The 21,387-nt window shown below is 33.3% G+C and overlaps 3 protein-coding genes across 5 annotated transcripts in view; 1 reads left to right on the forward strand and 2 right to left on the reverse strand.

The window, feature by feature from the left end:
• The window catches only part of LOC118281785 (inositol hexakisphosphate kinase 2), a 47,635-nt gene that overhangs the window by 24,499 nt on the left and 1,749 nt on the right, over nucleotides 1-21,387 (reverse strand). The window lies entirely within an intron of this gene.
• LOC126911986 (putative nuclease HARBI1) lies at nucleotides 7,393-9,152 on the forward strand. Of its 2 annotated transcripts, none has more exons than XM_050701781.1 (3): nucleotides 7,393-7,911; nucleotides 8,005-8,117; nucleotides 8,396-9,152. In XM_050701781.1, the coding sequence occupies exons 1-3, from the start codon at nucleotides 7,682-7,684 to the stop codon at nucleotides 8,992-8,994; spliced, it is 942 nt and encodes a 313-aa protein (XP_050557738.1). In that variant the 5' UTR covers nucleotides 7,393-7,681; the 3' UTR covers nucleotides 8,995-9,152. The 2 variants fall into 2 exon arrangements, with proteins under 2 accessions (XP_050557738.1, XP_050557727.1); XM_050701770.1 differs by having other exon boundaries at nucleotides 8,005-8,291; nucleotides 8,396-9,150.
• On the reverse strand, nucleotides 9,374-10,291 carry LOC118264409 (uncharacterized). Its single transcript, XM_050701796.1, has 5 exons — nucleotides 10,228-10,291; nucleotides 10,060-10,152; nucleotides 9,897-9,983; nucleotides 9,738-9,812; nucleotides 9,374-9,657 (listed from the first exon to the last, which is right to left on the reverse strand). The coding sequence occupies exons 1-5, from the start codon at nucleotides 10,280-10,282 to the stop codon at nucleotides 9,374-9,376; spliced, it is 594 nt and encodes a 197-aa protein (XP_050557753.1). The 5' UTR covers nucleotides 10,283-10,291.

The following is a 21,387-nucleotide window of genomic DNA, read 5'->3' on the forward strand; positions in this document are numbered from 1 at the left end:
CAAAATAATTGTCATATACGAAGCACATTTACTCTGGGGTACGACACTACGACTGAGAATTTTGAAATGATGATGAAGTGAATATGTTTAAAATGTAAATGTGATGTACCGTTATTACAGGCTATGTTTAGACCTACATCGCGTGTAGAAGGCAGGGCAAGCGAGCCGTCCAATAGTCTGAATATTTTATAGGAGACAATGACGCAGGTGCAAGCTACGGCTACTTTTGGAGACAGGTAAAGTTCAGTCACTTGTATACATTTTAAACTTAGACCAATACGATAACTTGCTGAAAATGATATTTAAAATTACATTACAAAGTTCAAGTCATATCACGATATTTATTTATACCTGGACGATTTCTCTGACGAGTTCAAAGTATAAATATCAGATATTCGGGTAAATTCCAATTGCTTTTGAAATTATTGACCTCGAAAGGTTCGCTGAATCTGTAATGTGTACACAAAAACATCATTACGTAACAGGCACCGTCGCACCGATGTAAATTATAAGAGCTTTATAGCGGGGCAGGCACAGAGTAACGCCCACCTAACGCCTACGCTTTTGCAGTGGTGCCCACGCAAAAACATCCCTTACCAAACCTCCTACACAATGTTCTTTAGTATTAAAAGGTATAATACCAAACACAGCTTGTTCCAAATTTTATTAAAATTCAAATAACACTTTACTAAAGCTTAAGGAAGGTCTGAGAAAAGTATGAAACAGTTTCAAGGCTGCTCCGGGACTACCGCAGTGCGATTCCCGTCTCCCGATAAATCAACATCAAGGTCAGGGCGCTAGACATCCCGAGGACGCTTCACTCCCTTATGAGAAGCGAAGGTATCTTGGAAATGAGATTATTATTAGACGAGACGAGTCTCAACAATTTTGTTGCTCACATAACAACCCCTTTGTAATCGAATTCTCTGAAACGAATATTCATGAGGCGGGAACATTATTAATTATGTTATTTTAACATATAATTTAATATGTTTTTGTCAATTAGTTCGTCTCTCGAAAAATGTTTTGAAGGAAGAGGAAAAGGTATAAGGCCTCTATACTACGAAAGATTTCGCTTATTGTGTGCTTTTACGTCTAGCTCAAAATAATAGACCTTAAATATCATCAAATTTTATGGATGTGGGATAGATAGATATTGGATGACTGAATGGATAGTAATACATTTCGCAATTCAACAGTTTAAAAACCTTTGCCACTGTAACACATGAATGCCATACAATTTGATGGTTTATTAGGAAAATTCATGGTTATTTGAAACAATGGTTGTTCCGCATTTTCTACATACCATACGTAAATTCAGTCAAAGTCAAATTATCTATAACGCTTTCATATCAAGGTACTAAACAATGTATGATTCATACACAAAAATAATAGTAATTATAACATATTTCAAGTAGATAATTATTTTATAATGAATCATACGTTAACCGGAACTAATGCGTTAAAGATAAAGATAAAGATAAAGATAAATTTATTTGTATAAACATGTGTAGGTAACATTATACATATAAATGTAAATGCAGATAGTACAGTTAAAATTGTAAGTCTCAACATGTTTTGCCATAGTTGGCGTACAAAATAATAATAAAATTTATAAAACTATTAAAAAGAACAACTAAACTTAAAATATTTTAGACAACTAACTTATAAATCTTCATTTAAAAAATCTTTAACATGGTAATAACAATGCTTAGTAAGTAAATTTTTCAGTTCTTTTTTGAATAAATTATTGTTATTTATATTTTTCAACTTTTCTGGAATTTTATTATATATTATAGGTGCCATACAAAACACACTTTTATGGAGAAGTGCTGTTTTTGCAGAGTGAGGCTGTAAATAATTCTTATATTTCTTACGTCTATTTCTAACTAAATTATCTGCCAAAAGCGGAAACCAATGAGGGTTATTTCTAACAAATAAAGCTACTTCTAATATGTATAATGACGGAAGTGTCAGTATATGGTACTCTTTAAACAGTGGTTGACAGCTATCAGTAGTTTTAATCTTGAACATAGCCCGGATACAGCGTTTTTGCATTTTAAATACCATGTCGGTGTTAGTCGAGTTTCCCCAGAATATTAGACCGTATCTAAGCACCGATTCTATCAGTCCATGATATGCCGTCAACAACGCGTCTTTGCTCACTGTTGACGACAGTTTGTACATCGCATATGATAAACTGCTTATTTTTGTACAAAGGTCTTCAGTATGACATTTCCAATTTATTCTATTGTCAATTTTTAATCCAAGAAATTTGGCTGTTTCTACTTCTTTAATTACATTATTGTTATATATTACTTTAAATTGAATTGAATTTTGAGGTCTTTGACTGTAATTCATTGCAATTGTTTTATTCATATTTATTTTTAAATTATTATTGTCTAACCATGCTATTACTGAATTTAGGGATTCATTTATATCGGTTTCAAATAACTTTTTATCATTACATATAATATTAATTGTGCTATCGTCTGCAAATAATATCATAGGTTGCGCAGTTGCACGAGGGAGATCATTAATATAAGTAATAAAGAGCGTGGGTCCCAGTACGCTACCTTGGGGAACACCATATCTAACATATCTTACTTGGGATTGGTATTGTTCTTCTTTTTTAGTATTAACGTTAAATTTTGTAATTTGTGTAATTTGTTGCCGATCAGATAGATAAGATTTAAATAGTTCTAAGACATTTCCTCTTATGCCATATGCCTCTAGTTTACTAGCTAATATTGTATGATCAACATAATCGAAGGCTTGTGTCATGTCGCAAAAGATCGAGCACGCAGGGGTGGTTTTATCAATCGCAGACATTATATTTTTCAGAAACTCAAAGATAGCCATATTTATATTTTTATGTTTTCGAAAGCCCTTTTGTTCGTTGCATAAGATATTGTTATTTTCTAAATAATTGTTTAATTCTATATTGTAATAGGTTTCAAAGATTTTTGAAAAAACAGATAGAAAGGCAACCGGTCGGTAGTTTTCAACTAATTCTTTGTCATCTTTTTTGAATAACGGATTAATAATTGCAATTTTAAGGTCTTTTGGAAATATGCCGTTTGTTATAGACAGATTAATAATGTAGCTTAAGTGATGACATATATAACCATTTACATCCTTAACAATTTTTGTTGAGATCCCATCATGACCAACACTTTTTGTGTTTTTTAAGCCATTTATTATTTTAAATACGTGAATAGGTGTACAAGGAGCTAAATACATTGAATTAGGTCTAGGATTAATTAGTGATGTTACTTTATTACCGGCACCCGGGATTGGTTTAACTTTATCTACGAAATAATTATTGAATGTGCCAGCTATTTCGGTAGGATTTGTAATATTTTTATTTTGCATTTTAATTTTTTCTATGGGTTCTCTCGGTAAATTTGGCCGTGCTTTATTTATAATTTGCCATGTTGTTTTTGATTTGTTATCCGATGTTTTAATTTTGTAATTATTTTGGGAACACTTTGTTAGAGATATAATTTTTTTTAGTAATTTGGAATATTTGATATAATTGTTTTTATTCGTCTTAGTTGGTTCTTGTCTAAATTTCCATAACAATAACCTTTTTTTCCTGCAACAAATTTTAATTCCGCGCGATATCCATTTACATTTATAATTAAATAAAGCCATAGAATAATAATTTCAAGGTTACAAGGGTGTTTTTATCAACTTTCGCAGTCACATCTCTACTAGTCATAGAATATTTATTTTTGAACACGTTTCGACACACGTGTACAATACTTTTTTTGGATGTCACGTTTTATGCCGTCTCTTCATAAAACACATACGCTCATTTTGCTTTTATTAATTTTGACAAAGTTAAGACCAATAAATAAATCTAGAGACACTTTCGTCGAACAGACATTAAGTTTAGTATCTACAACATATTGCTCGATAGCACTAACTTCAAATTTCCAAAAACAGTCAATAATTTTGGGAAATTTCGTGCATACCTAGTTCAAGTGGTGTTAGATTGAACGTGATGACAAAGTTCGATATATCAGTTATTTTAGGGTATTAGATAATCATAAAGATTACATTATCATTTGGTTTATCTTCTTTATACTGCATATAAATCTTCAGAGGTGTGGTGTATACGTGTATCCACATACACAGTGCTTTACGCATAACATTATACGTAATAGTAGGAAACTGTCTGAGCCAAACAAAACAATGTAGTTTATTTTTACACCCAACTCTGCTACGACACCATTGTCATCGTTTTTATAGATATTTACATCTTTATAACAGCACTAATTGTTAAGGAAAATTATTATTCTTCGTTGAGAAATAAGAATTCTTCATTCGTAATCTCCTATGAGTGTTCATTTTCTTAACTTTCAATGAAATCGATGCGGACTTTACTAGCTAAATTGGGAAACGTACACTGAGTTTATCGACTACCTACATAAATTAAATTCAATATGTTTCCAGGGAAAATACGCAGAAAACATTTTTACCATAACTAAGCTGCTAACAAAGTTTATAAAATAGATGTTATCGTTAACATTACCAGGAAAAATGTTTACAATTGCGGTGTGTATACAATACATATGTATAGAGGTACGAATTATGAATGTACAGCTATTCACAGTAGTAATCCAACTAATTAGTATCGAGTTTCGCCCGGGAACGCAATTAAAATACCTAGTTTGAAAAATACCAGATTTATTAGTTTCTAGTTTCTACCTTCACCTTAAACGTGATTGGAAGGGCTTGTCCACCCAATGTCAAGTGTGTTGGAGGGTCGAAGTACTGTTAAGCCTTGGCCTCAGGGTGCGTAGAGGGTTGGCGTCACGCAGGCGGTGACGTCACGCTCGGTGCCCCCCTCACTCATGCGCCCTCGTTCCACAGACGAAGCGACGCGAAGCCCGATAATCATAAAGCCACCCTTAAGATACGCTCGCTGATCTCTTTCATGTCACTGATTCACAAAGACATTTCTTTATTCACAAATAGAACAAAAACATTGTAGTCTGTACCTTCATTAAAATATTCTAGAAGGTGCGAGCGGTCATAATAATAAAGATAACAAGTTTCTTTTGATAACTATCAAAACATTGAACTTGATAAAAGGTGACTTGTTAATATAGACCAAAATAGCGCAATGTTTCTGTTTTTCTCAATGGAACTACTTACTACTAAACTGGTGCGTTTTTGCGGCGCATGTGGCAACATTCCGCTATTTTGGTAACGGCGAAGAGTGGCGTGGCGTAATACTAAATTTTGCGTCTATCTCCATTTTCACCACAACGGCAGCCGCTACGCATTTGAACGTAAACATTTGGTTTGTATCTCGACCGTATTTTGCACGCTCCTATTTCTGTATTAATAACAATAAATCGCATGTGCTCGCTCGTCTGGATAAATACGTAAAATATCGTGAAAAACAACTCACTCATTTTCTGACATAATAGTCACGAGGCAAAAATTACCTGAGCTCTGTTAAAAGATTTATATACGTTCGGACTCTACAATGGACCAATCTGTAAAAAACGAACTAGAGTTCAGGACTAAGCTCAATTTCCAAAAGGTTATAAATAGATATCCCCTAGTAATTATCACCAGCCTCCCTGATTGCTAATACCATACAATAATTTTGTTTCTCTTGATAAGTATGTGTAATGACGATTTACAGATCGTTCGATTCATACTGCAGATTCTGCTACATAGGACACCCTAAGTTCCTCTGTTAAATTGAAACAACAAATATTTATACATAAGGTACCCACATTTATATTGTAGAATACAAAACAATATTTATCGAAAATCGAATGATATTATTTATCGTGTAAAATGTTATCATTTTAATTATTTATCGCAATGATAATTTGAATCAGAACCTGCAGCCTACTAATGTCAATATAGATTTAGAATTAGCTATTTCGTGCGGCTCTGTTTATAATTTAAATACATATATCATTCATCACTGCACCTGTAATATTTTTCGTAATTAGCCGACTATAAATAAACTGTTCATATTTATAATTTTAAGATCATCTTAAAATAATCCAAGCCATTTTCTCGTGCGCTTTCTCTGTTACTATAATTATACAACATTGAAATTCCTTTTAATATCAGGTTCGGCCTACATTAAATATTTTTGTAACATTTCTTTTTCTCTTGTGATTTCTTCTTGAGCGAAAAATTCCAAAACAATATCCGATTTTATAATCAGATCAGAAATTATCAATCGTGTCATAATATTATGAGATTTAGGTGCATATGTAATATTGAGATGACTATTATAAGATCATCTTTAGATATAGGTACTACAGGCAGGTATAACCACCTACTACCTACTGTATAGAAGAGCCCGGAAGGTGCCAGAAATGTAGTACTTAGCTGTCGTCACTTGTGTGTTTGGGTATAGATTCGATCTCTTTTACATGACTGAAGAGGTGGGACTATATTCTAAACGCATGCCGTCGAACTTTGACTTTCTTTTGGCATGTGTCGATACTTTGCTGATGTCGACCGACACTTGGCGTTATTCCAAAGAAAAGTAATAAATAGCGATCGTTGGCCGGCGCCAGGTCGCTATTATAATGGTAATGTATCGAGATGAAAATAGTGTAACATAACGTAAAACACGGCTGTCATCAAAAACAAAAATATTGCCACATTATATTATAACTTGATGACCGGGATTCCGCAAATGTGACGCACCCGTAGACAAAATAGTTCACCTTGAAATTTGAACGTCAATTGACATAGTTAAAGGTGTATCCTAGCCTTAGTCTGCACGAAAATAGCTTGGAGGAGTGACAGTATTGTGGTCAATGAATGCAAATAGCTAGTATATGTGGTGCTCAGCTGCTGTATGGAATACCGCCAGGATAAGTGTAAAAGAGGGCAGTGACAATATTTATGTGGCGACCAACACGTTAGAGCTGTGTCCATCGAGGTGCCAACAAGTTTAATAGTGTCAGTAACGCTACATAAAACTGGTGAGAATAGTATCCAAGTGCTATTTCCCTTCATAGTCATTCGTGGAAAGTAAACCGACTACTTTAAAATAAATATTCTACAGTTCTACTCGATTGTGTACGCGGCAAAAAGCTAATAAGTATTTAATGTATTTATTCTAAAAGAACTCTGCAATATTTTTAATGGAAATGGGCAATGTTGATACACTTTTAATCTAATCAGCTCTAGCGGACACGCGTCTAACGTACCCAGTACTTATCCAACAAATTAATGATTGCAGTCATAATAAAAACAGAAATCAATTTAATTGTCCTTGTTTACGAGAGACATGAAAGCGTATTTGGATATAATATCAGTCGAGATCACGTTTTCCTAATGCTAACCATACAAATAAATCTGTTGTAAAGCGGAAAATTATGTATAATTGAATTAGGGCCGGTTTTTTGATCCATAGTTAACTGGACTAATGGTTAAAAATAGTAACTATTAGTCAAATATCTCAGCAAAGCGTTTTTCGATCAATAGTTAGCTTGACCAATAGTCAAATAAATAACTATTAGTTAAAAACAATAACCACCCAAAGTTGAGCGGTTAGCAAGTTGGCGGATAGTTAAACGACGCCATTACAGCTGATTTCAACACGCCGAAACTTCAAAACGTATTACCTTTATTGTGACAACATTTAAATACATAGTTATTTCAGTTTTATTATTACGGACTTATCATGGATTTGAACATTATTAGATACTTTGATAGTGAGTCGGAAAGTTCATCAGACGATGATTTTTTTACTGAATATGTATTGATGAGAAGGCCAAAAATATTTAGACAAAGAAACCCTCCTTTGGATACCTGGGATGATCTTGGTTTTTGTCAACGTTATCGTCTCTCAAAAGCAATAGTGATGTGGTTATTAAATTTAATAGGATGTTACTTAAAAACTCCCACCACAAGGTGAGTAATTAACTATTTTATAGTATTTTTTTTCTACTGACTGGTTCCTTCCAATTAATTACTAGTTATTTACCTAAATTCTTTTTGTTTTAGGAATCATGCCATCAGCCCACTAGAACAAATTCTCCTTACTTTAAGATTTTATGCTACCGGTACTATGCAACAGTGCTCTGGTGATTTCTTTGGAATCTCAAAATCAGCAGCATGTAAGATAATACACTTGGTGTCAAGAGTGATAAGCACTAAATTAAACTATTTAATTACGATGCCACATACTCCAGCCGAAATTAAGGAAGTTGTAGCCAAGTTCTATTCCATTGCAAAATTTCCGAGTGTTGTGGGAGCAATTGATTGTACACATATACGTATTATAAGTCCAGGTTAATAATATTCAGATGATAGTAATTATGCTATAATAATACTTCAAAATAAGGTACTTAATGTATGTTTTATTTAATTATTACTTAATGTATATTTATTACAGGTGGTGAAAATGCGGAATTGTATAGAAATAGAAAAGATGTCTTTTCTATCAATGTCCAAGTGGTTGCTGATGCCGATCTAAAAATTAGGAATATCGTTGCAAGATGGCCAGGCTCAGTACACGACAGCACTATTTTTAATAATAGCCGGGTTAAACATTTGATGAACTCTGGACAGCTGGGCAGGTGTTGTCTTTTGGGCGATCGAGGCTATGGCCTTAAACAATATTTACTAACACCTCTGGCTGATCCTCGAACAGCTGCCGAAAAATTGTATAATGAGAGTCAGATAAGGACAAGGAATGTCGTGGAACGAACTTTTGGTGTTTGGAAGAGGAGATTTCCATGCATAGGCTCTCAGCTTAGGGTAAAACTAGAAAATGTGCAACCTATAATTGTGAGCACGGCCATATTACATAATATATGTATTATGAATAGGGAAGATTTACCTACTTGTGAAAGTGTTCCAGATAGTATTGAAAGTGAAAGTAATATAATACTTCCATTTTCTGAAATTGATCAGCAATACAGAGGTGAACTGATCACAACTTATTTTAGCTCTCTTCTAAACTCGCACGAAAATCCAATTATCATAGAATAGTATCTATATAATAAAATAAAATTGTAAACTTCACTATTTAAAACCCATAATATTATATATATTATACAGTTTTTTTGAAAACACTTGTTAGTAAGTAGTTTTAATCTAATCCTTAGAAATATAATTCTTTGTATGTATTATTTCCCAATGGTACAAACTAGGATTATAATATATATAATATAAGGGATATTGTTATAACAATTTAGAACAGAAATGTGGAATGTGTAGTAGTAATTTGAAAAATGAAAAGAGGACTATGTAAAATAGGTAGTTGTTAACACAATAAACGCATTTATATAGATACATAGTGTTTTATTTGAAAAAAAAAGAAAAATATGTAATAAAATATAGCTAACTTACACTACACTTACAATTAGAATTATTTTTGCATTTGTTCTAATTCTATTTTTGCTTTTACTGCCTCATACTGACATTTTTCTAAAATTAAGTCATACATTTTATTTTTGAATTTCATTTCTAGTTCATGAAGTTCACTTTTATGCTTCATGTTTAGCTCGTGCTCTTCTTTGGCATATTGGGCCAAATCTATTTCTCTACCTTGCTTTTTATTAAGCAAGTCGATTTTTTTCTCAGCATGCATTACAATTTTTTTCCTTGTCTCCAAAGGAGTAAATACCGATTTCCTCTTCTTCTGGTTAAATGCTGAAACATAAATTTGAAGTTAGTAAATTACAGAAATTTAGACTATAATAACAAGTTTTGAATTACAACAGTTAACTTACACAACTCTTTTGATACAGGCTGTCTCAGCATTGCTTTGGGGGTGGATGTATCAAACTGGTTTGAGCTTGATAGTTCTAAAACATATATGAAGTTAAATTATACATTAAAAACGAATTGTTTATTTTACGTGTATAAATTAAGAAATTTAACTTTCGTACCCAAATTGTTGGGAATGTTTTCCTTCATTGGCTGCTCGGGTTCAGGAAGTACTCGTTCTACATCTAAAAAGTTTTTGGTAGTTCCATCTGTAACACAACGGAGAATACTTTAGAACTTATGCAAAGGAAATAAAATGCCATTAAATAGTTTAATTATACATACAATCTTTCACAATTTCCTTCTGAGATAAATCCAAATTTATATTGGCAGTGGTTCCTAAATCAATTGTTTCAATTTCCATATTTACTGCATCATCTATAAAAAATAATGAACAATGAAAGGAAAATATTAAATTTATACTTTTAGCAATCAGAATATAGATATACTTACTTATAAGAGCATCACTATCATACATCGCTGGAAGTCCACTTATTGACTCCCCCATAATAGAGTTAAGCCAATGATGGCTTCGGAGGAGGTGGTCCACCACCAGTTTGGCGTCTGCCATATTTTTCTGCTGCCATTTCCTATATGTAAAGAATAAATAAGTATCAGCACTGTATGATGCTAGACTTTAAAAAAAGTGAACGTAATGGAATGGAATTAAATACCACATGCAAAATATTACCTTTCTTGCATTTTTTTTCAGGTTATTGTATTTCTGCTGCAATTGTTTAACCGAACGAAATTTGGTTGCATCTGAATTAAATTTGTCTGCAAGCAATTTCCAAGCGGCTTCTTTTTGTTGGTTGCTCGCATTATCGGTTTTTTTGCAAGTAATAATCGCGTAATCTTTGAGCAAACTCATTAATTTATGACATTCCTCTTTAGAAAAATTGGCACTGCGGTCCCTGAATAATAAAGTTATAATAAATTATAGTTATATTTTAGGTAAATAAAATTAAATGATGTCAAATTCAGTCTAAAAGCTCGTTGATACTATAACTTACTTGTTCGATGGTTGGTTCACTTCATTGTTATTTTGCGACATTTTGTTTGCCGAAGATTTTCACAATATAATAATAAATCCCGTATTTCAGTTTAACAGCAACTCTTTAAACGAAACAGTCAACACAAAATAAATAACACGCTAAAGTTTGGCTTGAAGCTTTGACATTGACAATTGACATGAACTGTCAAAATAGGTGTTTTGGTTATTAACTTTTGTCAGTGCTGCCACATTGAAAAAATTACCCACGAAGACATTAAAGTAATTTTCAGGAAACAAGATGTCCTATTACTGGCAATAAAATAACAAATGGTTAAAATTGACTATGGTCAAAAATGTTGTTGAAAAACGTAAAAGCGCTTTAACAACTGGTAAGAGAGTAAACAATAGTTAATCTAACCAAAAGGTTGGTATAACTTGACTACGGATCAAAAAATCGGCCCTTAGGCGCACGTATTTAATATAATTATCGCTTGCTTATCCAGAACACCACGGTCACGATGATAGGTCTAAAAGTATGTCATCTTAAGTAATTATGACCCCGAATTGTAGTGTAAATATTGAACTACAATTTAGATTTGCTAGGTTATTTCGACACGACCCAAGTATTTTAAAGTAACAAAGTTATAAGATATTCCTGCTAAGCTAAAAGTCAAGCGTTCATATACAAGACAAATTAAGTACTTCTTAGTGGTTAGTAATAAAATCGTTAATTATGTTTTTGAAGTCAAGGCAAAATGTGGAGATACTGTAAACTTTTTTAACACCTATACAATCATGAACCCATGTTTGAAAATGAATTTGAATTTGAACATATCCTTGTCCCAATCTAAGTGACACGAGTTAACAGTAGGCAATAGTCATTAAAGTCTTCGTAGCTGTCACAATTATAATTGGCGTCGTCAAATAAAACAATAGGAACAAGCCAGGCACATGTAACACTAATCATGTAGTAATTAAACTTTACAATGCACTTTGTATTAGTACCATAAGTAGCTACAGCAAATTCGCTGTGCTGTTTTAATTGGAATCAAACGTAACTCTAGCTCTAGTCAACATTCCTAGGAATATCAGTCACGCCGCTCCACCAATATTATTATCAGTGAAAGCGAATAATTTAAAGATATACAAATTTAGATATTCTGATATTTGTGTAGGTACCTACATGATATCGGTCAAGTATTGCGGATTATGTGTTGAATATAGATAACATAACAATGCCGTGAGGTGAATCGACAATATGGACACGTGTCTGCTGTATTTGTAAATAAAAGCTAGTTTGACACTAATCGGCGAATCCTTGCGAACTTGTTATCTTCATATATGTTACCAAACAAACAAGGTAACGTACAGAAGAAATAACTTGGACGAGAATCCTTAATTGTTCATAGTTATTTTATTCTGCATAGCAGCATATTAGCTTGATGCTAAAATCGATAGAGTTAATTAAGACAGACGCGTCTCCAGTAGATTATTATTAACAGTATAAGACAAGATGGAGCCCCGCCAACTGGGGCGACTCTCACAGGCATCGACGTCTTACATCTATCGATACTATCTTCACAAGCCGAGACAGTTATTAAGCTGCTAACATCGACATTAAATCGATAAGTTTGAAGGGTAGTCGTAGCAATGGAAGATTTATATCGTGATAAAGATTTGTTGCCAAGTGCAATCAGAAGCGGTATGCTTACACAACCTGTAGTATTCAATCGATAAAAAAGTTTATCGACAATTAGTAAGCGCTTAGCAACAGTGTGCAGCGGTCGCAAGGGAGAACGGATAACGGATGCTAATATGTAATGTGATTCGCCTTCGCACACAACCAGCACCTAAATCACACAAGCTCTACGTAACCAATTACCTAGACAGCGTGCGTATAATTATGGAAAATTACTTGGAGACTGCAAACAACCGACTAAGCATAAAACACGTGTTTTGTAATGTATGGGTAATCGAATGTTAGAGATAATCAACGATGTCAAATCACTTGAAATCATAAGCCTCATGTTCAATTACGAGAAAATTAAGTACACAAGGAAAACTATTGAAGTGTAGAAAATCCTTTAAAGTGGTTATGACTCATTCTAATTGACTCATTTCTCTATCTCCACTTATAATGATTTGTATATTCCTATTCATCTTTGAAATGAGCAATAACGCGGAAACGGTGCACATTTCGATATTATTTTCCATCCTTCTTAGAAATTACTACACGTACCACCCACTTTGGGGGAGTCAAGCCATGAGGCATGCAAGTCACATGATGTCACTGGGAGCAAACAGTCATGTGATGAAATTAGGGAGCCATCCAATATTACTGACGAATGATTTAGTGGACAAACACATTCCATAGACAATGACCTGGGAGATTATTGAACCACTAAATTGGGTACAATTAGCTGTCAATGGACCTAAATTTAATTTCATCCTGTATTATCCAGTTATCCATTGGTCTAGGAAATACTCAAAACACCTGACCGTATCTAGATTTGTCTGAACATTGAATAAACGTACAGTACTGTGTCTGCGGTACGGTTGAATGGTTCTAACAAGATTCAAACAATGGAGCGGTCCGTCACGGCATTGAGTAGAGCGAAGTACCCGCGTCGCTCAGTCTGGTGACAAACTGACAGTGTTAAATAAAACATAATATGAAGGGGAAACGTTACACTCCCGTTTCTGTGGTAAAACAGCTGTCGACTGAGGGAACTGGAGCAGAACTGCGACACGCAAAATACGTGTTTTAAATAATTGTGCGGCCGATAGCCGAGATGATTGCAGTTTCAAAACAAGATACTTGTTTTGTTGTCTGCTCTGCACTACGATGATGAAATTTGTCGTGCTCGGTCGTCTTTGTTGAAGGTACTTAACCTATACGATCGATCTCTCTATAAATTGCGCACTAGATGAAACTACGGAAAAGCTCTGAAAAATTATGAAACGAGATACAATTTACTAATCGTGTTGAACATTAATGGGTATTTAGTATTTGTTTAACAGAACAAACCTTTTTAACTAGATAATAAATATTTAGTTATAATTTATTATCCGATGCTCCTTAGATCTCCATGGGGAAGTAGTCTAGTTCAAATACTATATTTCATTATTAACCTTCCTGTATTCCGCCTTCATCACACGGATGAGGAAAACTACAATATTTATTTATGCTTCTATTTACTCTTACACAAAAACATGTATTTGCACTACTAATAAATAGATTCAACGGAAATAAGATAGAATTTTGGCAAAGCCTAGGTACAGAACTTTGAGTATTTTTCATAAACACTATTCTCTTTTTCATACATTTTCCTGCTTTATATTTAGTGCCATCAATCAAAGTAGAGTCGAACGTGACTGCTCATAACCAGGTCTGAATCTGTGAAAGTTGACGAGTTATTCAGCACGTACAAGTTTTATTTTAAAATTGTTTAGGACAATGGTATTTTTGTCAACCCTCTACAGCAAATAAATTCTACATTTTACAAAGGCATTGGTAAACCCTTTGTAAAAAAAGCAGCATTGATATTTTACCAATTTCATATGTAATTAATTTATTACTTTTCCGTTTCATTGAATATGCGGACAATTGAATGGTTGTATTGAATATAAGTCCCTTTCAAATTCAGGGCCTTGGGCAGCTCGCAACGTAATGCTACGCCATTCTGACAGGAACCTTGAAGCGAAACCTCATCAACTAACACTCCCTATTTATTTAATGGACAGCCAAAATGCTTTATATTACGCTATTATGACATAGCATCCCTTTATTATAGTCCACCACTCACCAGACCACGATAACCCATGTATGCCTATAAAAGTTATTTCTCTATGAACTGAAACTTTTAATGAAAAAATATATAATGGTAAGTAATGAAAGTTTTTGATTGAGTCTTTGATTGTAGACATGTAATAATACACGCTACTAGGTACTACAATAGTCAAATATTTTTGTGGACTGTATTTCTTTGGAGTAACAATGCAAAACGTAAAGTTGTGTTAATGTATGGCGCCATGGACAAGCTGCTAGCAGTTCAGTATCATAGTCAACCATAGTGCTTCTGAGCCACTGGAAAAAAAACGTTTTAAGCTTTAAAACCAAAACATGTGGAGTTCTATTAATATTACAATTACTAGCAAAAACCAGACAAAATAAATGTTTGTAAGAGAGACTAATTAATCTGCGTAACAATGTAGCCACTGCAAACATAAACTAAGTATGCCGAATAACGTAGAAACAATAAGTGCGCAGTGTTTGTTTACATAGGCATACGAACGCGATAAATAATGAATCATTGCCCACTGGGCATTATTACCACACAATACTACAGTGGCTCGCGTACTGCGCAAACTAAGTGAAAACATGCGTACAACACAAATGGTACCTACACCATTTGTGTACACGACCTGCTTTTAAAGGCAATAATACCAGAAAATATTTACTCATTGTACACCTCGTACAAACTTTATCTGAAGCTAATAAAACATGGTACGGAATTGTAATAAAATAATAAAGAAAAATGAATTGCTCGTCGATAAATAACTCTTTGTTCGGATCACAAAACAATAGTACTCGTAAGAGCAAAGGTTTTGGTTTTGCGTCATCCAATACGTCAAATATTGTTATTATACACTTTTTTTACATAATTTTTAATTTTATCTTTTTTTCCTATCTTATTGGGTATTAGTGGGCGTATTAACGCGTCAATATACTCGTATCAACATGAGGTTTTGTAACTATTTCTATATTTAATTAATTATCTTCTTAAAATCTGGTGATGTGTCTGGTAATTTATGTCTATCACCTTTTGAATAAGTACTTAATATGAGAATATTAGTTTCAAGTAAAAGACAGGGAGGTTTTAACAGTAAGTTTTCATAATATTATGGCCAAGATGAACAGAGTAAATTACACAGGATTGAATTACCTATCAAACCAGTACAGACAAGATTATGTCACATAAGCAGAAAGTAGAAATTGAAAGGTTGCTTAGGTCAGACAACTGGCCCTAGTTCCATTAATTAACAGTGTTTTTGTCGCGTCATCATTATTGGTTATAGCAGTTGAAAAAAATATCGTACTTAAGTCCATAATTCCTCAAAAAAACAACGATGTCTCTCTTTTCACTTATCGCTGAAAAAAGTTATCACATTTCGATAACATAATCAAATATAACTTATACTCAAATAACAAGTACCCCAAAAATAATAAAATAATGCTTTTAAAGTAACGCTATTAGTAAATTTACTTCTTGTCACATGCCTGATGCCACTCTCATCTCTGTATCACCTAAATAAAAGGTCAATTGTTGAACAATGCCTAAGGCATTAAAATTCACCCATACGTGTGTATGTGTATTAATTCGAAATAAACATATAAATATGGCGATATAAGATATAGCGGGAAATTCCAAGAGATTAGTATTTACGCCACGTCCGTCTTTTTTACATAATGCATAAAAATAATAAATATTCTGCAGTACCGGGGCACTGGCAAGGACACGTCTTAAATCAATATAATGTTTAAATTCGAACGAACAAACACAACACGGAAAAAAATACACTAAAGAGTAATTTCTTATTAACTTTTCTATACAAACAACTTACTACGATACAATAAAAAAACTCAAGTAAAACCTTACAATTTTTGTTTATGAAAACGAAGCTTTGTAAATTACGAAACTTCTTTCTTAGTTAGCAACTCCTTTGTGATATGCAGCAAGTTTTTACAAAGAGCCGAGTTAGGTAACCCCCAAACATTACTAATAGGGTTTCATTTTCATTACTACGTAATTATTTCGTATTCTATGAATTTGTTATACGAACAGAATAATGTTTAATTATGTTAACACACATTCGAGTATAAATCAAGACATTCGTGTGACACTAAAACGTATTTTTCGTTTGGCCTGATAACGTCAAAATAGAGTAAATTCACTCGTGTACGCTGTCTAAAAGAACGTTTGTAATTCGTTCAAGAATTCATCGGCGCTGAAAACAACAGCATGTATAATAAATTACGGCCAATAATAACGATGTCATTGACCGAATCACCTAAACATCTCTAAATAGTGCAAGTTATCTTGAATCAACATATTCGATAAGTTTCGCTAACAATCATTAAGTGGAACAGTACAATACAATACACTTGTTAGACAACATGGACTTGTTTGTTCTCATATCTTGCCTTGTGTGTGAGTGACGTATGTATTTGATTATTTATTATTGATTTCCAATTTATTTGCAACTAAGTTGTTCTGTTTTGTTTTTATCAAGCCACGTTTGTTAGTATGATGTTATTAAGTCATTACACCTAGATAAAGTGCACAATTTTCTTCAAGAATAGTATCATAAATTACGAATATTACAAATTCCACTATTAGTTCGTTGCGAATCTTTAAACATTCGAACGTGCCTATCTCACGATCCAAGGGATTATCGTTCTCGCATAAAATGCAAATTCTTCAGTTTTGTAATAAAATAAATAACTACTTCTTTTATTTTTACTTATAATTATATCAACGTATACCAAATTTAATTATGAAACAATCGTGTAGATTACGTAAGCCAAGAGGTTATCATCATAACAGTCTATAGTAGGTAGTGATTGAATTGAATTGGCACTCTGATAGTATGATAAATATGAATCATAAAACTTTTAACCATTTCCAGTCAAACTATCAATGGTAGGGGAAAACCCTTCACTTGTGTTGGTTTAAAATAATCGCTCTTTGTTTCTCTACCAACAAGTTATACTATTGTGTATTCTGCGCAAAACGTTTGTTATCAATTTCCAATAAAATGAAGAACTGCACCATTCACCTAAAACACACTGTTCCTTCCAGTGACCTTCAATGCAACATTAATTTCGATGTTCACAATTATTGTGAACATCGAAATTAATGTTGTCTTCATACGACTTAAAAGGTTAGTTTTTTCACTGTCCTCTACGGAGGTTGCAATAAAATAATAATTAACAATATAGTTGATTCCCAGAAAAGTGGTCGGTACTCATTTACTCAAAGTGATTGTTTGTACCGACCCAATGAAGATAAATGGATGATGCAAGAGTCAAGTGCAAACATATTTTCCTCCATAGTTACATCTCACTCAATGTCAGGCAATCCATGTGTTAATTACAATCGAACATAATCAGGCTTTGCAATTACAAACCTCTTTTTTTTATAAGCTCCTCTACCTACAAAGCTGAAGATTGCGTTAAAATATATTTTTATTTTATATGGTAACTTCGTGAGACTTAAGACCACCTGATAAAAAATGTACACACAGGTTTTCGGCAACGAAATTCTATCCATACTAATTAGATAATACTGATAATTTGCTGCATATTTTAAGCCCGTATCATGTCTGTTGATCACGTGAAATCTTTTAAATCTGTTCCGAATTCGATATCTTTTCAGCTCATCGTTAATGAATGCCTGATGACGTTTATTTGTTTAAAGTTTATGTTTATATTATATGAAAACAAAATTTTGTAGTAGAATAATATTATGTGATTTTATATCAGATAGACAACCAGGCAAATGGGCATTTTTATGAACGCATTAACAACAGTTGCGACTGTAATGGTATACTAAGAGAACCTTTGTTTTGTTTTACAAATTAGAGATATGTACAAGATCAAATTCTGAAAAAAAATACTAATATTTAAGTCTTTCTTAGTGAAGACAAGCGCTATTTGAGCTGAAGTTACCTTCAATGAACTGTTCCAGAAATCGATGAATGGAAGTCAATCAACAATATTTCTGAAACCGCTGCCGATTGATCCCGTACTAAATTGTGTCCAGTGAATGAATCATCACAATCATCCGAACCGGCCATACAGAGTAAACTGTCCCAGGAATGCAACTCTTTGGCGTCGAGCCACGAGTGTGAGACCGAGGGAAATATCAATCCACTTGCACATTGTCTTCCCATAAGGCCTGGGCGGATATGATTAGTTGTTTACTTGTCAGCCGTTGCATATAAACACATTGCGATACTATTGAAATGTTACAGTATCACGTGACTAGAAATACTAAACAGAATCTGCCTTCATGCGATTCATCATCAAGCGATATTAGCCGAATTGGCCTTACAACAACATGATTCAGATTCAACTATTCACTTGACCCCTCTCAACCAATCCGAACTCAAGTCTTTAGCAAATCATCCACTTTAATTCAATACCGAAAATGGTCAAGAATTAACTGCTAAAAACCAGACACACGAGTTAGATAAGCCTGAGCACACTAGAATGACCCAAGATCGATATCACGCGTTCAGTAAACATCTGTTTAACGGACCTTTGACAACCTCTATTACTACTCGTACTAGAGAAAGTTCCATCATGCGATAACAGAATGATAGACTAACCAAGTACTGGGTAGTAGTTGTAATAGTTGAATCATGTGCTGTTACGTCACCTTGCCTGTTATCAGAACGTAATTTCACGCAATATTAACCATAGCTGGTCACAATGATAAATTATGGTACGGATAAGTATGTAATTAAAAAACAGACTTTACTTTGTGTTCAGCATATCTGAGATAAGAGATCATCGATCCTATGGTATTTTTGTCCAACTAAAATGACAGATCGTGGTAAGTGCTCTGAATTCTGTAATTTTATTTCAACTACGTAGAAGTTGGAGTACGTACTTATTAGATTTATTTGAAGAGCTTCCCCTCCATTATGTATTATTCATTCGTTTACTCAGATTTATTTACGGAATGTATACTTTTCTAAGTGCTCTTACAATTCGTTTCAGGCCACGTACCTAAATTGGTAAAGATTTGCAGCGCTATTTCGAGCCAATCTACTCAACTAATTGGTAATCGCTTATTAACATCGCACTAAAACTAAGGTCATTCCTTGAAGTAAACTTCCTACAGATAAACATTAATCAATATGTATTGCACGATTAAAATCGACTTCGGAGCCCTCGAATTAAATTCTAAACACGATCTAAACTCGACACCGTACGTCTACTTGGACATGGACATTTCTAAGTCAGAGACTGAGTAAGAAAACGGAGTTACTACTAACTCCGTTTTCTAACTACATTAAATGTAAACAAAAGCTATTTGCGTGCTAAATAAGGAAGTGTTGCACTAATCATATCAGACTTAAATACATGGGAAGTCACACAAGTGCAGTTATACCAGTGCAACGGCGTTCTGACGACACCAGTCGTGACGTCAGATGTCACACTTGATCACTTGAATGAAATTGACAGATTAGGGGGAGGATTGTTATTGTTGTTTTTATTTATAAGTTGTTTATCAACTCCCTCAACAATGGATGAATAAAAATCTGCATATTGAAACTTGTTATTCGAGTTCAAAGTGTAAAGAAATCAAAATAGATTGCGTGAACGTAAAACGGGGACAAAAATAGACATTCAAAACAACCATCTATATTTCATTTGATGAATCATAAATTGGCTATTTTAATTGGAAACTAGGGTACCCAGCTAATAAAATACGAAAATAAATACCAATATTATTGCTATATAAGTAGGTGAAGACTTTAATAATGGTAGTTAGGTAGGTATTTGGAATATGAATGTTTATATTATATTTAAATCGTAATTTGCGCGAATGCCAAAACATTACATAAAAGTGAAGTTTATGACACAAGAGTTATGAGCTGGAGGAATCCAGAGACAAAGTGAAAAGAGTTAAATAAAAATAACAGCAACCAGCAGCCAACAGCATACTGATTGCAAGTGGATATGAGTTGTTATATATGAAAGATAGGTACAGAATATATTCGCCTATTAGTTATCTCTAAAGATTATTTATTTAACAAACAGTTTAATGTCTCCTTGGCAAGGGAACAAACATTTCTTGAAAAATGTGAATAAATTAAAAACTCAATATTTCCGTCTGTTGGTTGGCAATGCATATTATAATTAAATCTCAACCGTGACAGCTGACTGAGTAATTTTAGATACAGATTTATATTTCTGGGATGAGTTTACCACAAGGTATGAGAAACATGTGCAAATAAGACAAAGGGTGTCAGAGATCCCGTGAACATTGCCTGTCATGCCTTTGTCTGGTGATGACATGTTGAAAATGAAATTTGATCCAGAACTTTTGAGAACTGTCAGTTAATGCCTAAATATTATTTTACGTTTAAAACTAAATTGAGACAAGGTATTTCCTTTCAAAACATGTATTGATAAACATAATTGAAAATTGAACATGCATTTTTAAAAAGATAAGATCATATTTTGCTTACATTTTTTCCTTTGATAAATTAATCTGTCTGCCAGATATTTTATGTCCGCCAGTGAGTCATTTGAACTAAAGCTAGTTGCTTTATAGTATTTTTTATTACAAGAATAATATTTGAAATATTTTACCGGCTAGTAATATTTTAATATAAGATTTTTTTAACCCTACACTGAGTGTAAAATAACATAGAGTACCAACAGTTGTATGTGAGAGGATAGGTAACCTTCAAACTGATTACATGATTACTTCAACTGTTTCTAAACTGAATGCAATTGTACAATTAACAGAGTAATAATTAGACTAAGATGTTTAAGACTCCATAAACAAAGCATTCATTTATCCATATACACAAGTAGG

Source organism: Spodoptera frugiperda, chromosome 2, assembly GCF_023101765.2.
Source record: "Spodoptera frugiperda isolate SF20-4 chromosome 2, AGI-APGP_CSIRO_Sfru_2.0, whole genome shotgun sequence".
NCBI classification, from domain to species: Eukaryota; Metazoa; Arthropoda; class Insecta; order Lepidoptera; family Noctuidae; genus Spodoptera; species Spodoptera frugiperda.

What these genes read in the sequence shown, in the direction of transcription:
- LOC126911986 (XM_050701770.1), top strand. Translation starts at nt 7,682, where the DNA reads ATGGATTTGAACATTATTAGATACTTTGATAGTGAGTCGGAAAGTTCA. An exon ending in TTAAAAACTCCCACCACAAG is followed by an intron (nt 7,912 to 8,004) that starts GTGAGTAATTAA and finishes TTTTTGTTTTAG; the next exon opens with GAATCATGCCATCAGCCCAC. An exon ending in TATACGTATTATAAGTCCAG is followed by an intron (nt 8,292 to 8,395) that starts GTTAATAATATT and finishes TATTTATTACAG; the next exon opens with GTGGTGAAAATGCGGAATTG.
- LOC118264409 (XM_050701796.1), bottom strand. Translation starts at nt 10,282, where the DNA reads ATGGGGGAGTCAATAAGTGGACTTCCAGCGATGTATGATAGTGATGCT. An exon ending in TGATAGTGATGCTCTTATAA is followed by an intron (nt 10,153 to 10,227) that starts GTAAGTATATCT and finishes TATTTTTTATAG; the next exon opens with ATGATGCAGTAAATATGGAA. An exon ending in AAACATTCCCAACAATTTGG is followed by an intron (nt 9,813 to 9,896) that starts GTACGAAAGTTA and finishes TATATGTTTTAG; the next exon opens with AACTATCAAGCTCAAACCAG.